The 17569-nt window shown below is 43.5% G+C and overlaps 1 protein-coding gene across 1 annotated transcript in view; it reads left to right on the forward strand.

Moving 5' to 3' along the window:
• Positions 1-13761, forward strand: part of FBXW8 (F-box and WD repeat domain containing 8) — a 64166-nt gene extending 50405 nt beyond the window's left edge. The window contains exons 8-11 of the mRNA XM_024195575.1: positions 2760-2887; positions 8663-8836; positions 11193-11309; positions 12031-13761. Of these exons, the coding sequence (XP_024051343.1) occupies positions 2760-2887; positions 8663-8836; positions 11193-11309; positions 12031-12184 (573 nt within the window). The 3' untranslated portion in view covers positions 12185-13761. The remainder of the gene's footprint in view (positions 1-2759; positions 2888-8662; positions 8837-11192; positions 11310-12030) is intronic.
• Positions 13762-17569: the final 3808 nt, after the last annotated feature.

The following is a 17569-nucleotide window of genomic DNA, read 5'->3' on the forward strand; positions in this document are numbered from 1 at the left end:
AGGAATCTTGATAGGTCAACTCAGTCGCTAATCTTTCTCAAGGTAGATAAACTGAACTCAGTGGAGATTATTGCCTGTGTCTTTCAAATGAGACCTTCAACACAGAAGTCTGGTCTGCCAAGCATGGCCATTAGTTTCTTCTACAATTTTAATACAAAAAATGGTTTGCCACAGTGTCTTGGCCAAAATGTCTTCTTCTCCGGTGTTGTGTGCAGAGTGCTGATTGGTTGCTGTGCTTTACTTCAGAAAGGGATGCGTTTCAGTGGTGATATATGTGAAATATTAGTGATGTTTGCATTGTTGTTGTAGCCATGTAGGTCCCAGGGTATGAGAGACAAGGTGGGTGATATTACTTCACCCCCCTGTCTCTCTATTATCTATGAAACAGTTTACGTTTATAACCCCCTTTTCACAGGTTCAGATTTTCAAGTAAATTCACCTTTTTGGATGATATTTTCCATGCTAGGCCTTTGTCTAAGAATGAATTACTTTAAAAAGTTTAAATAAAAGTTCTTCAGGTACATTTGAGTTCTGTGATGATGAAAAAAATACACACTAAAAATGGCTTAATTCTGAGACATGGCACATCAGTAATATGATTATGGAAGCTAACAGAGCAACGTAGCCCTCACTAAGGAGATCGTCCAGGACCAAGATGGGGAGGTGGTGGGGAGGAGGAGAAGAACTGGTTGGGTAATGATAAACATTACAAACAATTGAAGAAAAATCACTTATGGATCCTTACTGGGTTGCTGCTAATATTTTTAGTAGAGCCTGATGAAAACCCTGTCCTTTTTACTACATCACCCTAATGCATGTTCTTTGTGCCTGGCCTGAGAGGAAAAGGGTTGGGTCAAGCACATTGGCTGTTACTAGGACAATTTGCATGAGAGAAATCTGTAAAACTTGCAGTGATACATGCAAAGTTCACCCTACAAACACTATTGCCTTCTCCTCAGCAACAGGAGAAATGTAGAAAAACGTCAGTCTTTCTGCAATTTTTGCTGTATTCCTCACATTTTCTAAACTTTAATTATTTTAAAAAAAACCTTTCTGTTGCCAAGAGACAGCCATCACAAAAGATGTGCTACTGCTGTACTTCAACCTTGCAGAAAACTATCTTGAGGCAAAATTAGGAGCTCTTCTTGGTAGGGTGTGAACTTGAAAGTCTAGTGAAAGCTGTCCAAATGCTTATCTGCATTAAGCACAGGTAACTTTTTTCCTACCTACCTACCTTCCTTTTTTTTTTAAAAAAGCTGTTAATATAACATCAAGGTTGCTCAGTTAAAATTTGAAAGTCAGACAATGCAGGTGTTAAGGTTCTTACAGAAGAGTTAACTTGGCTATGTTGCATATATTGTATATTTCATGTTTGTTATAAGAAATGATGTAACATTTATTAAGCAACACAGGTTATAACAAGAAAAATCATTGAAAATACTACACGTGTACCACATGGTCATGTTAATGTTGCTATAGAAACCTTTATTTTCCCTTTTGCTTGACATTAACTATGCAACCTCATCGATTTTTGCATTTAAAGGGGGACAAACTTGAAATCTAGTTAACTACACAAAATGACTTAAATGCATGTTTAGGCTCTACACCTGTTGCTGAGCCTCCTTGCCAATTTGTATAATTTGACAATCACATTTTCCTATTTTTGAACATACTTTCTGTCTCCTGTTGCTATGTGAAAGTCCCGCATAAACAGCTGAAGCTGACTGGGCAGGAGAAACAGTCAAGTTGATTATAAACATAGTGCTTTCAAAAGCAGAAAGTACACAAACAGGAAAAATACATATTTTTTCTAATCTTTGTAACAGTGATCTTGTGAGTTACTTGTAATAGTAGGTTAAAAAAAAATCAGACAGAATTGTGATTTAAGTTGAATGATCCTTTAGTCCAGTGGTCCCCAACCTTTTTCGTCTGGCAGGCGGCGGACGAGCATCCACCGAAATGCTGCCGACAAGCAACAACGTCAATAGGCGTCGCCGCCGAAATGCAGCCGATTTTCGGCTGCATTTCGGCGGTGACGCCTCTGGATGACGCTGCTTCTCGGCGGCATTTCAGCGGATGCTTGTCCACTGGCCAGTACGCGGGCGCACTTAGACGCCCCGGCGGGCGCCATGGCGCCCATGGGCACTGTGTTGGGGACCCCTGCTTTAGTCTGTCTAGTTGACCATCTATGCAAGGGTCTTCTGCAGTGCTCATTGCTGTCGGATCTAAGCAAATTATGTTCCTTTATTTTTCTCCTTTACCGTAGTTCGTAGAATCTTTCTCTTGCTGTTTTTCCTTAGAAACTCTTTTAAAAGCAGATTTGCTTAGCTTCCAGTTCTATTTCAAATACAATCCAAAGTCTGTTCATGAGGAGATTTGCTTTTCAATCTGGACTTCAGTATGACCTGAGCAAACACAATGTAGCTTCCTTTGAACTCCCAAAGTTTGTACCTATCGCACCATGGTTGCCCAGAGCTAGTGTTCAGGCTACATATCCCTAATTCATGACAGTCTATTACAGTGCCAGTCTGGTTGCCTGCCACCCCTGTATGCATTTTATTGCTGCTGTCCTCAGTAGTCGAAGTCTCTGTATCCTGATTACATGCTAGAAGGTTGAGAAGGAGGCCTGTAAACCATCTCTTTAATAAAATCTGAGTGGTAATGACCATGCTCTGGTTTATGCTACAGGAAAATGCACTCAACGTGGCCCTGTTATATTTCACCTTGTGCGTTTTTGTTTTTTCCCCTCCTTCTGCCAGATACTTCTCTACAACCTGGAAACAGGTCAGTGTCTAACAAAGCTAGGCAGCTCGTTGGGTGACTTCACGTGTGTCAACCTCCAGAATAGTCCTCCGTGGATGCTTGTCACCGGCAATAAAGACAGGAGGTATGTACAAGCAAGAGCAATATCTTATCTAGAGCTAGAGTTCACTTTCTGTCCCTCATTCCCTGCTGGCCAATAACTGGATCTGCGAGAGTTCGGTTCTCCCCCGTATACTGTAAGTACAGCCTGCATGAACTTCAGGAACAAAGTATTAGGTAATAGTTGGATGTGGCTGCCGTTTTGCTTTGTTTCTGAAAGCACCATGGGAAGACTTTCTTTTTAAGCCATTTGGTGGATGCAGTTGGTGTACAGCCCAGCGAGACTACTTGGAATATCTTCCATTTCCCCCCCTCCCCCCATCACCCACAAAATTAGTTTGGCATTTAAAAGCTCACTTTCTGATATTAAAAAAATAACCTAAGGGATGAATCATGTAGGACGAGATGGGTCCGCCTGCCAAATGATGTCAAGAGTGTATTTCGGAACACTGCAGAGTCCCTCAGGTGACAGAAAAGAGACTTTCATGTGAACAGATTCCAGCTTCTATTTAGCTGATTAACAGCCTTCTCTTTAACTCCTTGGCTTGGCGAGTCGGATTTTCCCTGCATGATATCCGGTGCCAGAAACGGACGCACTGGGAACAGTCAGTGTGAAAGGATTAAAGTGCTTAAAAAGACCCTTTGAGTCCAATTTTTAGGTTTTCTTTTTTGGCTGGTTATCTGCAGGGTCACTCCACTGCACCAAAGAGATGTGGGATGGCGAGAGGCCAGTCTCTAATGGCTCTCCACTCCATCCCTCCTCCCCTCAGTGCTGGGCATGGGGCTGCAGGTGGTGGTCTGGTTCGGTGGTGGGTATCAGATTGTGAGGCGGATACTTTCCATTGCCAAATCCCAGACCTCTGTCCTGCCAGTGCAGCAGCTTGCAAAAATGATTATTTTATCAAACAATTTTTTTTCTTTTCGGCAAAGAGGCAATGTGAGCAAACTGCCGGCTTTGTCAGCAAAGAAAATACAAGAAGCAGCTTAAGTGTGATGCATGTAACTGAATTCTTGGGATTTTTTTCTTAAATTAGCAGATACGAATTTCTCCCATGTATGCTAGGGTCCTGCGAATCCCAGCAAATCTGCTTGTAGTTTTATTCTCTTGTGTAATGTTGTGTCAGTTGTGCAGGGAGAGACAGAAGAGCACGTGCAAATTTGATATCCCTGTTCATGTAAGGAATTGAAAGTAACTCCCCTTATATGAGAATAAATGCTGAAGTCCTCTCCTCTCAGAATATGAATACGAAAAGCTTTATGATTCTGAATTTTACAGCCCAGGTATCTAGGGGAGAGGCCTGTCCGGAGCTAAACTAACAGGAAAGCAGAAATCCAGTGGTTCAGCAGTTAAATAGGGCCCTGAAAAGAGACCCTCCGCCACCCAAAACAAAGTCAAATTACTCATGAAAGTTTGTTTGAAGGGCATTAGGAGCAGTATAATGTTTTCTCAGCTGGACCCCCCCCCCCCATCTGTATCAAGTGGACTTAGTATCCCCGGATTCCTATTGTAGAACAAGTATTCCCGTTGAGGGATTCACAATATGAATGTTAAGTAATAATGGCCAGTGGGGGAGCCTACTGCTGGAGTTAAAATGGACATTCTCAGGATTTCTGGGCCCAAAATTTGACCTCATTGTTATGCGATAGGGAAAGTCCTGTATTCAACATCATCTGTTAAAAAAACCAAAACCCAAACTCCCCAACTCCCTTCCATTGAGGAAAGGAATGATTCTTTTGGGAGCAACCATAGAGCTCAGTCTAGGTGCACTTCAAACACCATCACAAGAATGAGGAGCGCACACTGTGACACACTCCACAGCAGCTACCTTGCTTTCCTTGAAGGCACCTAAAATGGTGGATAGCATCGGAAAACTAAATATCAGGGGAAGCTAGCACCTGCCAATGCTGGAAAGCCTTCTGAGGAGATATTGGTTTACATCTACCCCTAAACCTGGCTAGGCTTATTTCTGGAGCAATCAAATATCAGAAACAAAGGCTTGCTCCTGACTCATTTGGACTAGTATAGAACTGAGGCATTCCCACTGAGCATAGCTGTCATGGCAGAGCATGGAGGGGAATGGCAGCCTCTGCGATAGCCGAGGCTCCGATTATTTAGAGCCTCATCTCAGGTTTGTAAAACTCCTTTTCTTTTTAAAACAAACGTAAACAACTCAAGTGTTCTTTTTAATTTTCTGAGGGCATGCAGGATGGAAATGTGCCTGAAAGCTGGACCCTTGCTGATGTATCAACTGGGATGCAGTCAGTTTCATTTCCAGCTGTGCTTACTAATAGAAGAAACCTTAATTATCGTACAGGGCACTTGCAGCCAAAGATGGGAAGAGTGCTGTGAATGAGAGAGTTTCAGAAATATTATACCCTTACACAACGTTCTAATGCACACCAGATGCTCTTTGTCACTGTTGAAGTGGGAGAAAGCTAGGAGCTGTTTTCCCTCTGTCTGTAAGTGTTCTGATGAGTTGTGCCATAGGTGTTGCTATAGAACCATCCTCAGCGTACTCCCATCTCTGTTCCAGCATGTTTTCTTGCCTGTCAGATGGATGCTACCCTGTTGGAGTCTTTGGACGGTTCTGTCTTCTTTTGTTTTAATTGTTGGAATAGAGTTATTTGCAAGCTCCTATGGTGTGGTTTTCATTAGAACAGGGAAAGGGGGAGCGCTTCTTGGAACAGCACAAGGATCAAACCATGAATATTGAACATAGTACAATTTGGACTTCAGTCTGCTTGATTGTTCCATTTCTGACGTTTATCAGATTCAGAGGGTCATCTTGCAGCTTCTTTTCAACTGTGGGATCAGTGATTTTCCTTTATTTTCATTTCCATTCACTATATTGTTCTGTTTCCTGAAGCTCTACATTTTATTTTTTTAATCTTGAAATACTAAGTTTTAAAAAACACACACCCTTTTTTCTACTGTGTGCTGGATTTTAATATGGAATGATGATTTCCTAGGCATACCAGGCAGTGATGTATAGCTTTGTATTCAGCTGAGCTCAGAGACAGATTTGAATGGGTGTAAGTAACCCTTACCTCACACACAGACACCCGTTCTTACTGGCTCTGTAAATAAGGAAAGAAGCAGCTAATAAACTCAGTTCTTTATCTCAAAATGAGACTTGATGGAGGTTTCTCCCTCTCTAACTAGCGCTTTTCCCTTGGATGGGTTGGAAGCTTTTCTCTCTCCTACTCACTTGGATATTCCAGTCACTATGTATCTAGGTCCTGATTCAGGAGAGCGTCCTTAATTCACCAAAGCACCTAAGCATTGCTTACATTTCCTGAATCGGGGCCCTAGTATTGTAATAGAATTTTCCTCCCAGTCATACGTGATGGTATCCAAACAAAAATCAATAGAGGATTGTAAAGCAGAAGAAAAGGAGCTCTATTCGAAGACCACTAGGATTTTAATCATCCCTTATTAACAAGAAGCTTTAGCGTACAAATTGACTTGTAAAAAATATTATATGCAGTGTTGTTGTTGCCATGTTGGTCCCAGGATATTAGAGAGACAAGGTGGATGAGATAAAATAAAAGATCCAAAAAAAGATATTACCTCATCCACTTTGTCTCTTGTAAAAAATATTGAATTTAATGGGCCTGATTCTGATCTCATTTATACCATTATAAAATAGGAGGAACTCCATGGAAATCAGATTATTTACATGTGTGTAAAATTGGTTTAAGATCAGAATTGGCCCCAGGCAAAAGTGTGTGTGTGTGGGGGAAAAGCATAATATAGATACTACCTATCAGCCATTCCCCAGCATTTAAAGCTCTTGTAGTAATAGTGTGGGACAGGATACTGAAATTGCAAAGAAGGCAAAATCTGGAGTGAAATATTACGTGCAAACTTTTTTTTGCTAATGCTGATGGTAATGGAAACTTTATGGAATGATGGCCACGGATATGCCTTAGGGCTGGTCCACACTACCCGCCTAATTCGGCGGGTAGAGATCGATCTTCTGGGATCGATTTATCGCGTCTCACCTGGACGCGATAGATCGATCCCAGAGGCGCTCCCCCGTCGACTGCGGAACTCCTGCTCGCCGAGAGGAGGAAGCGCTGTCGACGGGGGAGCCTGCCTGTGCCGCGTGGACCCGAAGTAAGTAAATTTAGTTCGATATAGGAAACGTCAACTTCAGCTACGCTATTCTCGTAGCTGAAGTTGCGTTTCCTATATCTATCCCCCGCCCCAGTGTGGACCAGCCCTTAGATAGAAAACATGGAGTATTTTGGTTAATTGATCCAGCAGTTGCAATCTCAGGTGTTCATCAAAAGCTTTGCTGCGCTGAATGTTGTTGATGTCTGGTGTACTAAATTGAGGGGATGGCTTATTTGGGTGCTCAGTACTTTCTGAAAATCAGGACTTTTTAAGGTGTCTTAAGTTGGGCAACCAACATCACTAGTCGTTTTTGAAAATCTAGGCCAAAGATATTTAAAGAAGGCAGCTGTTTGGATGCTTGCAGATGGCTTTGTTTCCGTGTTAATGACTCTTTTGCATGTTAATCTACGATTCCCTTGATTTTTCTCTTGGTTGGTGTAACACTTGGTTCCTTGTCCTTTAGCTGTGTCTTTGCTATTGTTCTGGGGTTTTTATGGACAGTGCTTAGATACCAAGGAGACAGGTGCCATAGCAATACCCCAAATAGATTGTCATTTATGACTAACTGCTTGATAGCAGTTCATGAGGCAAACAAATTATCTTCTGGACCGAAATTCTCCTTATATTTCATTGTAATATTCACTTTACATAGTACATGCAAAGAAGCCAAGTTCCTAAAAGCTGGAAAGAGCCCTGATGCAAAATCTTTCAACTGACAGTGGATATTGCACTGGGAAAATCCAGTGGTGCAAAAAGACCTACAGAAGATCTGTTACTGATTCTATCAGTCATGTGTATGGCTGTGTGCTGGTTAAGGGACACTGAACTGGAGTAATTTTAAACACTGCGTAGAAGAGAATTTCATGTTTGATGCTCGCTTTGCCATGAGAGGGGTATTTGCATGCCAGAGGAATTGCAAGGCAAAGATTAGCAATTTTTGTAGCCCAAGTTGGGAATGCATTGACTAGTGTTTAGTATTATGTTAATTACTAATCCTTATAGAACAAATCTCCATTCTCAACAGTAGTATATAATCTGTATTCTAGTAATTGAAAAGTAAGGCACATGTCTAACATGTTACATAGTTTTCCAGTGAAGAAACCCTAACAGTCCCAATGGAATCACACCTTGGGGTAGATGCCAAAAGTCCTTTTGGAAAACAGATATAGGATTGGGCCTGGTCTGCTCTTAGAACTTGGGTTAATACATCTGTGGCATTCAGGGGGGTAAAAAAAATCGACACCCCTGAGCGACACAGCTATGCCAACCTAACCCCAGGTGCAGATGCCGCTAGGATGACAGAAGAATGCTTCCGTCGATCTAGTTACTGTTGCTCGGGGAGTTCCTCTCGTGATGCAAAAGTTCCTTCTGTTGCTATAGTCTGCATCTGCACTATGGGGTTACCATGGCATAGCTATGGTATATAGTGCCCATAGTGTAGACATGGCCTTAGACAGCCAATAGAGCGATGGGCTTAGCTGGCAGTTTTTAGCTGCTGATTTTATTGGGTTTCTGCCTTTGCCAGTGAATTGCAGGCTCTTTAAAAGTATTGTGGTGTTTTGTAAGTGTAATGCAACTGTAATCAACGTGCTAACAGTCCAAACAGTGTTTGCGTTCTCAGGAGCTGCAGACAGGAGTGTAACAGCTGCCTCTCTCTCTTCTTGATTTCCATTTGTTCAGGGTCAGGGTATACGACCTCCGCAGAAGCAAATCTTTGTGCTCCCTCTATGCCCACCATTTAGGAGTGTCTGCCGTGCAGATGGATGACTGGAAAATTGTCAGTGGAGGAGAGGAGGGTCTGGTCTGCGTGTGGGATCAGCGAATGGGCACCAAGCTATGGGAGATGCACGCCAGGTAACTTCATCTGCTCGAGGGGCTTTGCTGCCATGACATTTCCAGATCCAGTGGAAAGACTGAGCTGGCATGTTTTCACTTCGGTCCTGAATATCCTATGCCTAAATTGTCGGAGGACAGCATGATAGTTCTGTTAGTTTTCAGTCTCTGAAAACTGAAATCTGGAATCTGTGGTCTGTTCAGTTGGACTCAGATTAAAGAGGATTCCAAATGGTTAATCGTGTGTGTGTGTTCTCCATAATTTTCATGGGTGTTGTTGCTAATTTAATTTAAAGGAGCACTGATAAAACAAACTTTTAAGAGACTGAGGTCCTTTTAAATAGGCTACTTCTAACACATCATTACTGCAATGAAGGTAACTTTTATAAATCTGATTTATTTTTCATGGTTTATTTTTTGCATTTCTCTCAGATTAGACAATAAATTGTAAATTCATGTGCTCCTCCTCCATAAAAACAGTGTTGGTCCCGGTGAAATTTCTTATACTGGTGTGTGGTGCTGAATTCTGGGAAAGTTGCTATTGTCTTAGCTTTTGTCAAATCTCACTTTACAAACCCTGAATTTTGGGCAGTTTTGGTTTACCAGTCTTTTGTCTGTTTTACTCTTGTGTTAACTGTTTGTACAGCATTGTCCTATGCCTTTGAGTGGACAAAAGGGAGGACATCATTTAAAAAAAAATTATCAGACTACAGAGATTATTCCACATTCAAGCACACACACACTCCCTCCAACATATTCACATCCCTTTAAAAAGCAATAATCAGAGGGCCAAAAATGATGCTTCTGCACCAGCAGACTGACCTACCCATCGCTGTTTATGCTGACAGTACACAATGTTTTAATATCTTGGAGATGAAGACAGACCCCTTAGTTGCATGCACCAAACCTTAACGATTTCCTTAGGCAGTTCTTATTCAGGCAAAATTCCCATTTGATTAAAGTTCTGCTGAAGCAAAGACCTCAAGGTTTAGCCTTTGGTAAGTCTGAGAGTGATACCCTACTATTATAAAATGGACAGATATATCCTAAATGTAATGACCCTTTCCCAAGGCTGAGGTGGATGAGACGAGGTATTTACTGTCTGGAGAGTTCAAGTTAGGTCATTGATTAAAACTAGGTGGTCCCCTTCTCTTTTGACCCCATGAGTTGTTAAGTTCTTTGTGATGCAGCTGATGCATTAGGAACATTATTGCATTGATTATCTTCCAATGCAACGCTTAATGAGTATGTCAGGGAAGAGGGTTATTTGTATCTGATGGGCCTTTGGGGTGGAGGAGGAAACATAGCATATGACTGAAGTCATTAGATTTAGCAGTTATAAAATTATTAACCTGTGGATGAGCCAGAAAGGATAATCTAAATGAATAGTGCCAGGAGGCCCTTACTGAAAGGAAAGGCATTATTGGGTGTCTGTGTCCATAACCCCCAGTCACAGAGGGGGAAGCAGGAGGAAAAAACAAGCAGGGGAAATGATTTGTTTGTTTGGGAGATGACAGGAGACAAAATCCTCTGGGTGTGTCTCAAATTGAAAGAGTCCTGCCTTGATACAAGGGTTCTGAGGTCGATATTTAAACTGTTCACAAGTGAAGGGAATGATGGAAGGACCACTCAGCTTTGTGTCATACAGTGGCTGTCTGAAGCAGTCACAGCTCATGATTCCGATTGAGGTGTCACAAGGTGGTGGGCGTGGATACAGTTAGCTTTGAGAGGCTTTCTTGTCTTCACATGTGGACGAGTGCATTCACAGAGAAGATAAGCAAATGTGCTGCCTCACAGCATCGCCTGCGATATGCTCTCAATTCCATCTGTGTTCTAGCAATACGCCACTAGATGGTACTAAAAGCTTCATTTTCATAGTTTAAATAGGTACAGTAGTACCTCAGAGTTGCGAATGCCAGAGTTACGAACTAACCGGTCAACCACATACCTTCTTTGGAACCAAAAGTACACAATCAGGCAGCAGCAGAGACCAAAAAAAAAAAAAGAAGCAAATACAGTACAGTCTTGTGTTAAACATAAACTAATAAAAAAAAAAGGAAAGCCACATTTTTCTTCTGCATAGTAAAGTTTCAAAGCTGTATTAAGTCAATGTTCAGTTGTAAACTTTTGAAAGAACCACCGTAACGTTTTGTTCAGAGTTACGAACACTTCAGGGTTACGAACAACCTCCATTCCCAAGGTGTTCGTAACTCTGAGGCTTTACTGTACTGCCTAGAAAAAATGAAAGTCTAGTTTCTCAGCCTGTGACTAAAGACAGGGCGCTGAGTTAGGTTTATCATTGTTCCTATTAGATCATTAGGTGTCTGATACGTGTGTCAGTGGATTCTCCCACCCAGTTCTGCTATTTATTTTCCAGACACCCAGTCCGTCATATTTGGTTCAATACTCACAGCCTCATCACAGCAAACATCCCAGATGAGAAGAACCCCCGGGGTGCCAGCATCATGGATGATGACCTGACAGCTCACCGTAGGTGAGTGAACAGGCTCTGGAGGGCAGAAGTTTCTGCATCTGAACGCTCAGTCTTAAAGAGGAGTGGAGACACTTATGAAAATATATCAGTTCAAAAACACGTTATGCCAAACCAGCAACGAGATAGATGTGCAGCATTTAACAGCAGATAAATCTTCCAAGCTGTTGGGAAGCAATGTTCTCTCTGTTTGCCTCTGAACTCGAGTCTGTTTCCTCCTCAGTAGGTGAACACACAAACCCCTGAAGCCGCATAGGGAATGCAACTCCTTGCCTTGCTGTAAATGTTAGTGATGGCATTAGCTCCCAAAGGGAAAATGCTGAAGCCTAAACTAAGGTCCTGGCATTTGCATATCAGTTCAGTTTTCCCTTTCTGATTCCAAGTATCCAGCTATAATATACTGAGTTTCCCTGTCCCTGAATCGGATTAGATCATTTATGGGCAGGTAACTGTTATATCTATATATTGCTAAAGTAAGAGAATCAAATCTCATCTTCAGGGCATACAGCGAACACTGCAGGGGTCAGAAAGGGATTTCCTTCTATCTACAATACTGCACAAGTGTTCATGGTGTATTGAGGCCTCATTTGCTTTCTTGAAGCAACAGGTGTTGGCTGCTTCTGGAAGCAGGATACCAGACTTGTTGCACGTTGGTAAAGGTTTGACTTTGCTTGTAACACAATTAGAAATGGCACGTTGTCCTTCTTGTTTGTTTTTTGCCCAGGCATCGAGGAATCATCTATGCCTATGAATTCTCAGTGGACCAGTTGGCTCGAGAGAGTGTCCTTCCTATTTGCCGCTCTTCCTATGATGAAGTGACTGGTTACAACTACAACATTGGCCTTGCTGTCCCCTATGACAACATTTTGGTAACTTAAGAATGGTTTTTCCTTGGTTTTCTGTGGTCCAGTCCCCTACCAACCAACATGGAGCAGAAAGGAAACTGGGAATCACAAGAGGTGATTACTAAAGATTGCATTGACTTGTTCCAACACATTTAGTGGGCTGGGCTTTTGCTGAAAACTGAAGGCATATGCAAGAGCAGATTCTGAGGCTGCCCCCAAATGTATCACTCAAACATACTGATGATCCAAAATGACCTTTGAACCTTTGCTCTGGTCAGTGGAGATTGAAAAATGAGTGGGAGACTTAAACCTCGGGAAATGGTCCATTCCCACTGCTCGCAGGAAGAGTGTTGGTGACCTCATTCTCATGGCAGATCGATGTGCCATGGTGGGGCAAAGGAGAACCCTGAGTGGCAAAGTGAAAGAGAATTGATCCTTTCTCGACAGGATGATAAGGGCACAGAGGAGCTCAAGCATACGCAGATGCTTGGCTGTCCTGAGAGAAAGAAACAAGAACTGGGAACAGGCCTGCTGCAGAGCCACAAGCTTGGGATCTCTTTCCTGCGTGACAAGCTGCCAGTTCTTGTCTCCCTGCGTGTGCTGCAGGCAGGGGAATGTCCAGCAAATCTGCAACAGATCAAAGCACAATGCGCTCTGCATAGGAGGCAGCTTGCTCTCATCCAGGCCTGAGTGGCTTGGAGACTAAGCTGGCCAAACAACTCAGAATTATTTTTTTAAATAAGTTTTAATTTTTAAAAATCTCTGAATCTATACCTTAAAGGTTCATAAATGTTTGTTATTGTAAGGACTTTCCTCCTTACAGATTTAGGGTGGGCTAATCCCTGTGCACTGAGGTACAAGGCTGGGCAGTGCCTTGTAACTGAACTGCATCTTTCTACTGTCTCGGAAGTCGTTTTGATTCCAGGTTGTCTCTAATAATGATTCTATGAACCTTCTTCTAATCACTGAGATAACATGATATTTGAGACTGATCATGCCCATTTAGCAAAGTAGAGAGGACAGAGCTGCCAAACTAGGTGACAACACAGGTTCTGTCTTGCATCCTCTGGGCGTGATTAACTTGTGTTGATGACTTTGAATTGTATATGGCTGCGTCTGACCCTTGATAAGAAGAGTAGAACTATGGCCTTGTCTACAGACAAAGGCTGCATTGGTTTAACTAAAATTGGTTTAAAAACTGATTTGGCTAAGCTGGTGCCAAGTCCTGCATGGCCGTAACTTCCATCAGTGTAAAACTGGGGGTTATTGGTTTAGCTTGCACCTGTACTTCTCTCAGTGCAAGCTAAACCACCATAAATCAGGTTTAAAATGGATTCAGTGTGTCTACGTGTTTTCACTGGATTAACAAAGTGGGTTTAAAATCACACCTTTAGTTAAATCAGCACAACTTTATGTATAGAGCAGGCCTAGCAAGTCTGTTGGTGAAATAGTTCTTTTTGGGCTGTCTCTTCACATAAAAATTAGCCACCCTGGATACTGAAACAGTCCCAAGGGAATCTCTCCTGCCTGAGAAAAGAAATCATTTACAATTATGTATTGTATTTGGCTTGTGATGTTTTTCACGACCCCCAATAAACTTCTATGTGTTATTTGGTTGTAACAACCCTGTTACTTTTCTCTAACACACTACGCTAGTGGAAATGTGTAAGAAAAACTCAGTCAAGTTGACCACACAATAAAATACAGTTTACGTTTTCAAGAAGCCCTGGGTATTTCTGATCTCTGTAGTGTAATTTAACAATCCCTTCCATTTCGGAGAGGTTAGCTCCCTTCCTTCTGCTCTGTGGTTTACAGCCTGGGCATCTGGTTTCGTTCAGGTGTGTAGTAGAAACCTATTGAAGAACATTTCTGCTATAACTAGGCTATTCATTAACTGGTCTAAGATGTCCCTGTCTTTATTCTAACATGAACAGGCACGTGTGGCCAGATCACCCACCTCTTTATTTGTCTCTGTCCTCCATAGAATACAACGTGTGACCTGTTGCTGTGTTGTGTAACCCTTTGTTCAACCTCACACTGTGCTCTCTGACTCACTTGGCCACTCCTTACCCATGTCTCCTTGCCCCTAGGCAACTTTGTCCTTCCCTTTGGATGATTACTGAAGCATTTGGCCCATTATCCCAACCCGTTTCACAGCTTCTCCCTGGAATCCATCTTAACGTTTTCACAATCCTCCCCAGCCTTATCTAATTTGTTTTTGTCTCACTTTATTATTCCTTAATAGACTGAAGGGGTTGCTGGGTTGCTGTGAAAGAGATGCTCTGCATAGTAATTGTGAGTGTGTCCTGTGAAGAATCACCGCTGTCTAATGAAATAGCCTGGTTTGGGGCACTGGCACCAGTTCATGGAGGACCAAACATGGGCTTATTCCGTTACTGGGGGTTTTGCTCTGGTCTGCAATGGGCCCTTAATGCTGCTCCTATTTTGCAGTTTTCCATTGGGTGTACTGGAGGGCTATCCCTTTAACAGGACTGATCCTATCCCTGGCATTCATTTAGCAGACAGCAGATTCAGAATGATTTCTGTTAATTCCAGCTGTACTACGTGCCCAAGTGCAAACTAGGATATTGCTGGTGTTAGAAAGTAGCCATGATAGGATATGAGTAATTAGCTTCTTTGCCTGAAAGGGAATGTCCTGCTCTGCTTTTCTGAGTAGTCCTTTATACAGTGCTATCAATGGACCTTGTGCTGTACAGATGAAATATGATTTATTTTCACTAGGATCTGTTAGATGCAATCAACCTACCTGTGTTCCACCTGAGCACGTGATCAAAGCACTCCAGTGCTCCTGCAGCAATAACAGCCTTTACCAGGGCGAGGACAGATCCAGGATGGCCTAAAATGCCAATATGCTCAGTGCCAACTGCCCTGAGAGCCCCTGCTGAGGGGGCTGCTCCTCAAGCCACAAGGAACAAAAGTGCGCTTTTCTAGCACAGGAGCCTGGCCGGGTGGGGAGTGTGAATCCCAGCACTGGTGCGTGGCAGGGCCTTTCCGGAGCAGGAGCAGCACTTGCGGGGAGAGGGATCTCATCACTGCCTCTTCCAGAGGGGAAACTCTATCCTCTCTGCTGGCTCCCTACTCGCTCCTGGGACAAAGACAGATCGATAATGAGCGATGCATCGTTCTTTGTAGCAGGTGGCCTTTTGAAGCGGTGTTAAATTCAGGGAGCAGTAACAGGGATTGCACACTTTCCCACAGAGCTGCCCAGACACAGGATCTGGAGTTGGGGGCGCATTGGGCTAACAGGCAACGCTATTGCTATTGCTAGACCTGGTAGCAAAGGTTGATCCTGAACTTTTTGCTGGGCTGTCCAGTCCTTGAATGGTCTCTTCGAGACTCGGGTTGTGGCCTTGTTGCAAAGTAGAGAGTCACAGGGCTATGTTTCCCTAAGGATCAGGCTAGTTGTAATTAGGTGGGCCACCAGATGGGGGTAGTTATGGTAACGTGAACCAGTGAAGGGAGAACAAGACTGGGCTGAGGGATCTCCAGGCATCTTTCTGTCTCCATCCCTGAGGGCAGTGAGGGTGACCATGGGGTCACTTGGTCCTGGTGCTCAGGGATCCCTGGAATTGGGCCGTGTTGGAAGGAAGCAGGAGAGTGCTTGCTGCTGCAGGAGGAGAAGTGTAGCTTTCTTTCATGGAAGAGTCTCCAGCGGATGCCAGGGCCGAGCTTTTGAAGATGCACTAAACTGATTTCTGGCTCTCAGCCCCAGCTGGAAAGAAGGAAAGGGGTGGCGGTTGGGACTGCACAGCCTTGCATGCGCTTGGGGTAGGTGGTATGAGGAGACAGGTTCGTGGTGCACAGCCCTGGTGGAGACTGCTCCTGAACGCATGTGGATCTACGCAGCCATGCCTTGAATATCCCACATCTCCCCCTTGCAGCGCGGTCTGTTTGGGGTCTCGGTTGCCAGGAAAAGCTCTATGACGCTAATAATTCCAGCATCAGTGTGTACTCCATGGGCTCCCCTATGTCAGTGTGAGTGGTTGGCACTTGCCTTGTGCTATGGAGAGGGCAATGGGCCCTGAGCTGGGCCTGGGCTCTCAGCATGGAGGGGAGAAGATAACATTAAAACGCTCCCCAGAGCTTGTTTAAAATCCAACACGCCAGCAGAGCGTCTCCTACCAACATAGAGCTGGTGGGGACAGCGCGAAACTTGCGCGGGGGGGAAGGGGGAAGGCACTCTTTCACACCCCTGAGCAATGTAACATAGCTACTTAAGTGTAGACCTGCCCATAGAAATGTGTCACCCCCACCACGGCTGCTCCTGCACTAAGAACCTTTAATTAAGGGCAAATCTCTGCGAGGCAACCAAGCAAGCACCCTAGGGCCCAGTTATGTTTAAGACAGATACATGCACTAAACCATCTCTAGTGTACACCCACACACTCCGTGCTGGCATAATGGTTTTACTGGCATGCAAGGGGGCTGTCCTGCCCTGCCCAGTTGTGCCATAGAAACATTTTTGCTTAGGCCACTCGAATTTGGTTTGTGCCACATCTTTTGTAGAAAAACCTATTTACAAAAACAATCTATAGTTTCTAAAAACAGTATTTTTGCCCCTATTTTTGCCTACCACAGGCTGCCTTGGTGACAGGAGTCCAAAGGAAGAACTATATATAGTAATACCAGCCAAGAAGAAGGTCTCAGTTTGCTTTTTTTATACAGAATATGGGTTTTGATCTGCCAGGCCTAGAAATAAGTGAACATCTCAGTGGATATTGGATCTTAGCTGCTTTCACCAGTAGAAAGTTTCCATTTCTGGGACCTGGGGTTGGCAGGATTTGAAACCTGACACTGTTCCATTGCCTGCCTGCATCTCTGCACATTTAGAGATGGAAATAAACGAGAAGAAAAGGAAACTTTTCAGGGCAGGTGATTTTGTTTTTTAAATTGAGGTTATCAACAAGCAGCACCTAGAACTGCCAACAAAGATATGAGCCACCCACTGGGCTAGGTGCCATATACCTATTGTGTGAGAGATACTGCTTGCCCCAAGAGCTTACCATGCAAACAGCGGGGAGGGGTTGCTTTAAGCTGCTCAGCTGATGGGAATGCCAGAAGCCCATTGGTTAGTGGGCAGAGGGCAGGTGAGTCAGAGTGGCATGATAAATTCAGTGTGTATTGGGGGGGGCGGGTATATGAGTCATAGGTTGACCGTGGGAGGCCTGCCCATCTGTACATTGGAGCTGAAAGGTGACAAAGGTCCAGTCTAACTCATTTTCCTGTTACATTAAGCTTGGGTCCCTTCTTTGTTTCGGTTTTTTTTTTTTTTTTTTTTTTGGCTGCTGTGATCAAAGATCCAGAAAGGACCAATGTGAAAATTGCAAACGGAGAAAAACTACTCCCCACCCCCCAGCCACACGCTTGAGCATATCCTTGGCTGCAAGAGGGCAGGAG

The sequence above is a fragment of the Terrapene carolina genome, unplaced genomic scaffold (genome assembly GCF_002925995.2).
Source record: "Terrapene carolina triunguis isolate 2854851 unplaced genomic scaffold, T_m_triunguis-2.0 Scaffold951, whole genome shotgun sequence".
Lineage (NCBI taxonomy): Eukaryota > Metazoa > Chordata > Testudines > Emydidae > Terrapene > Terrapene triunguis.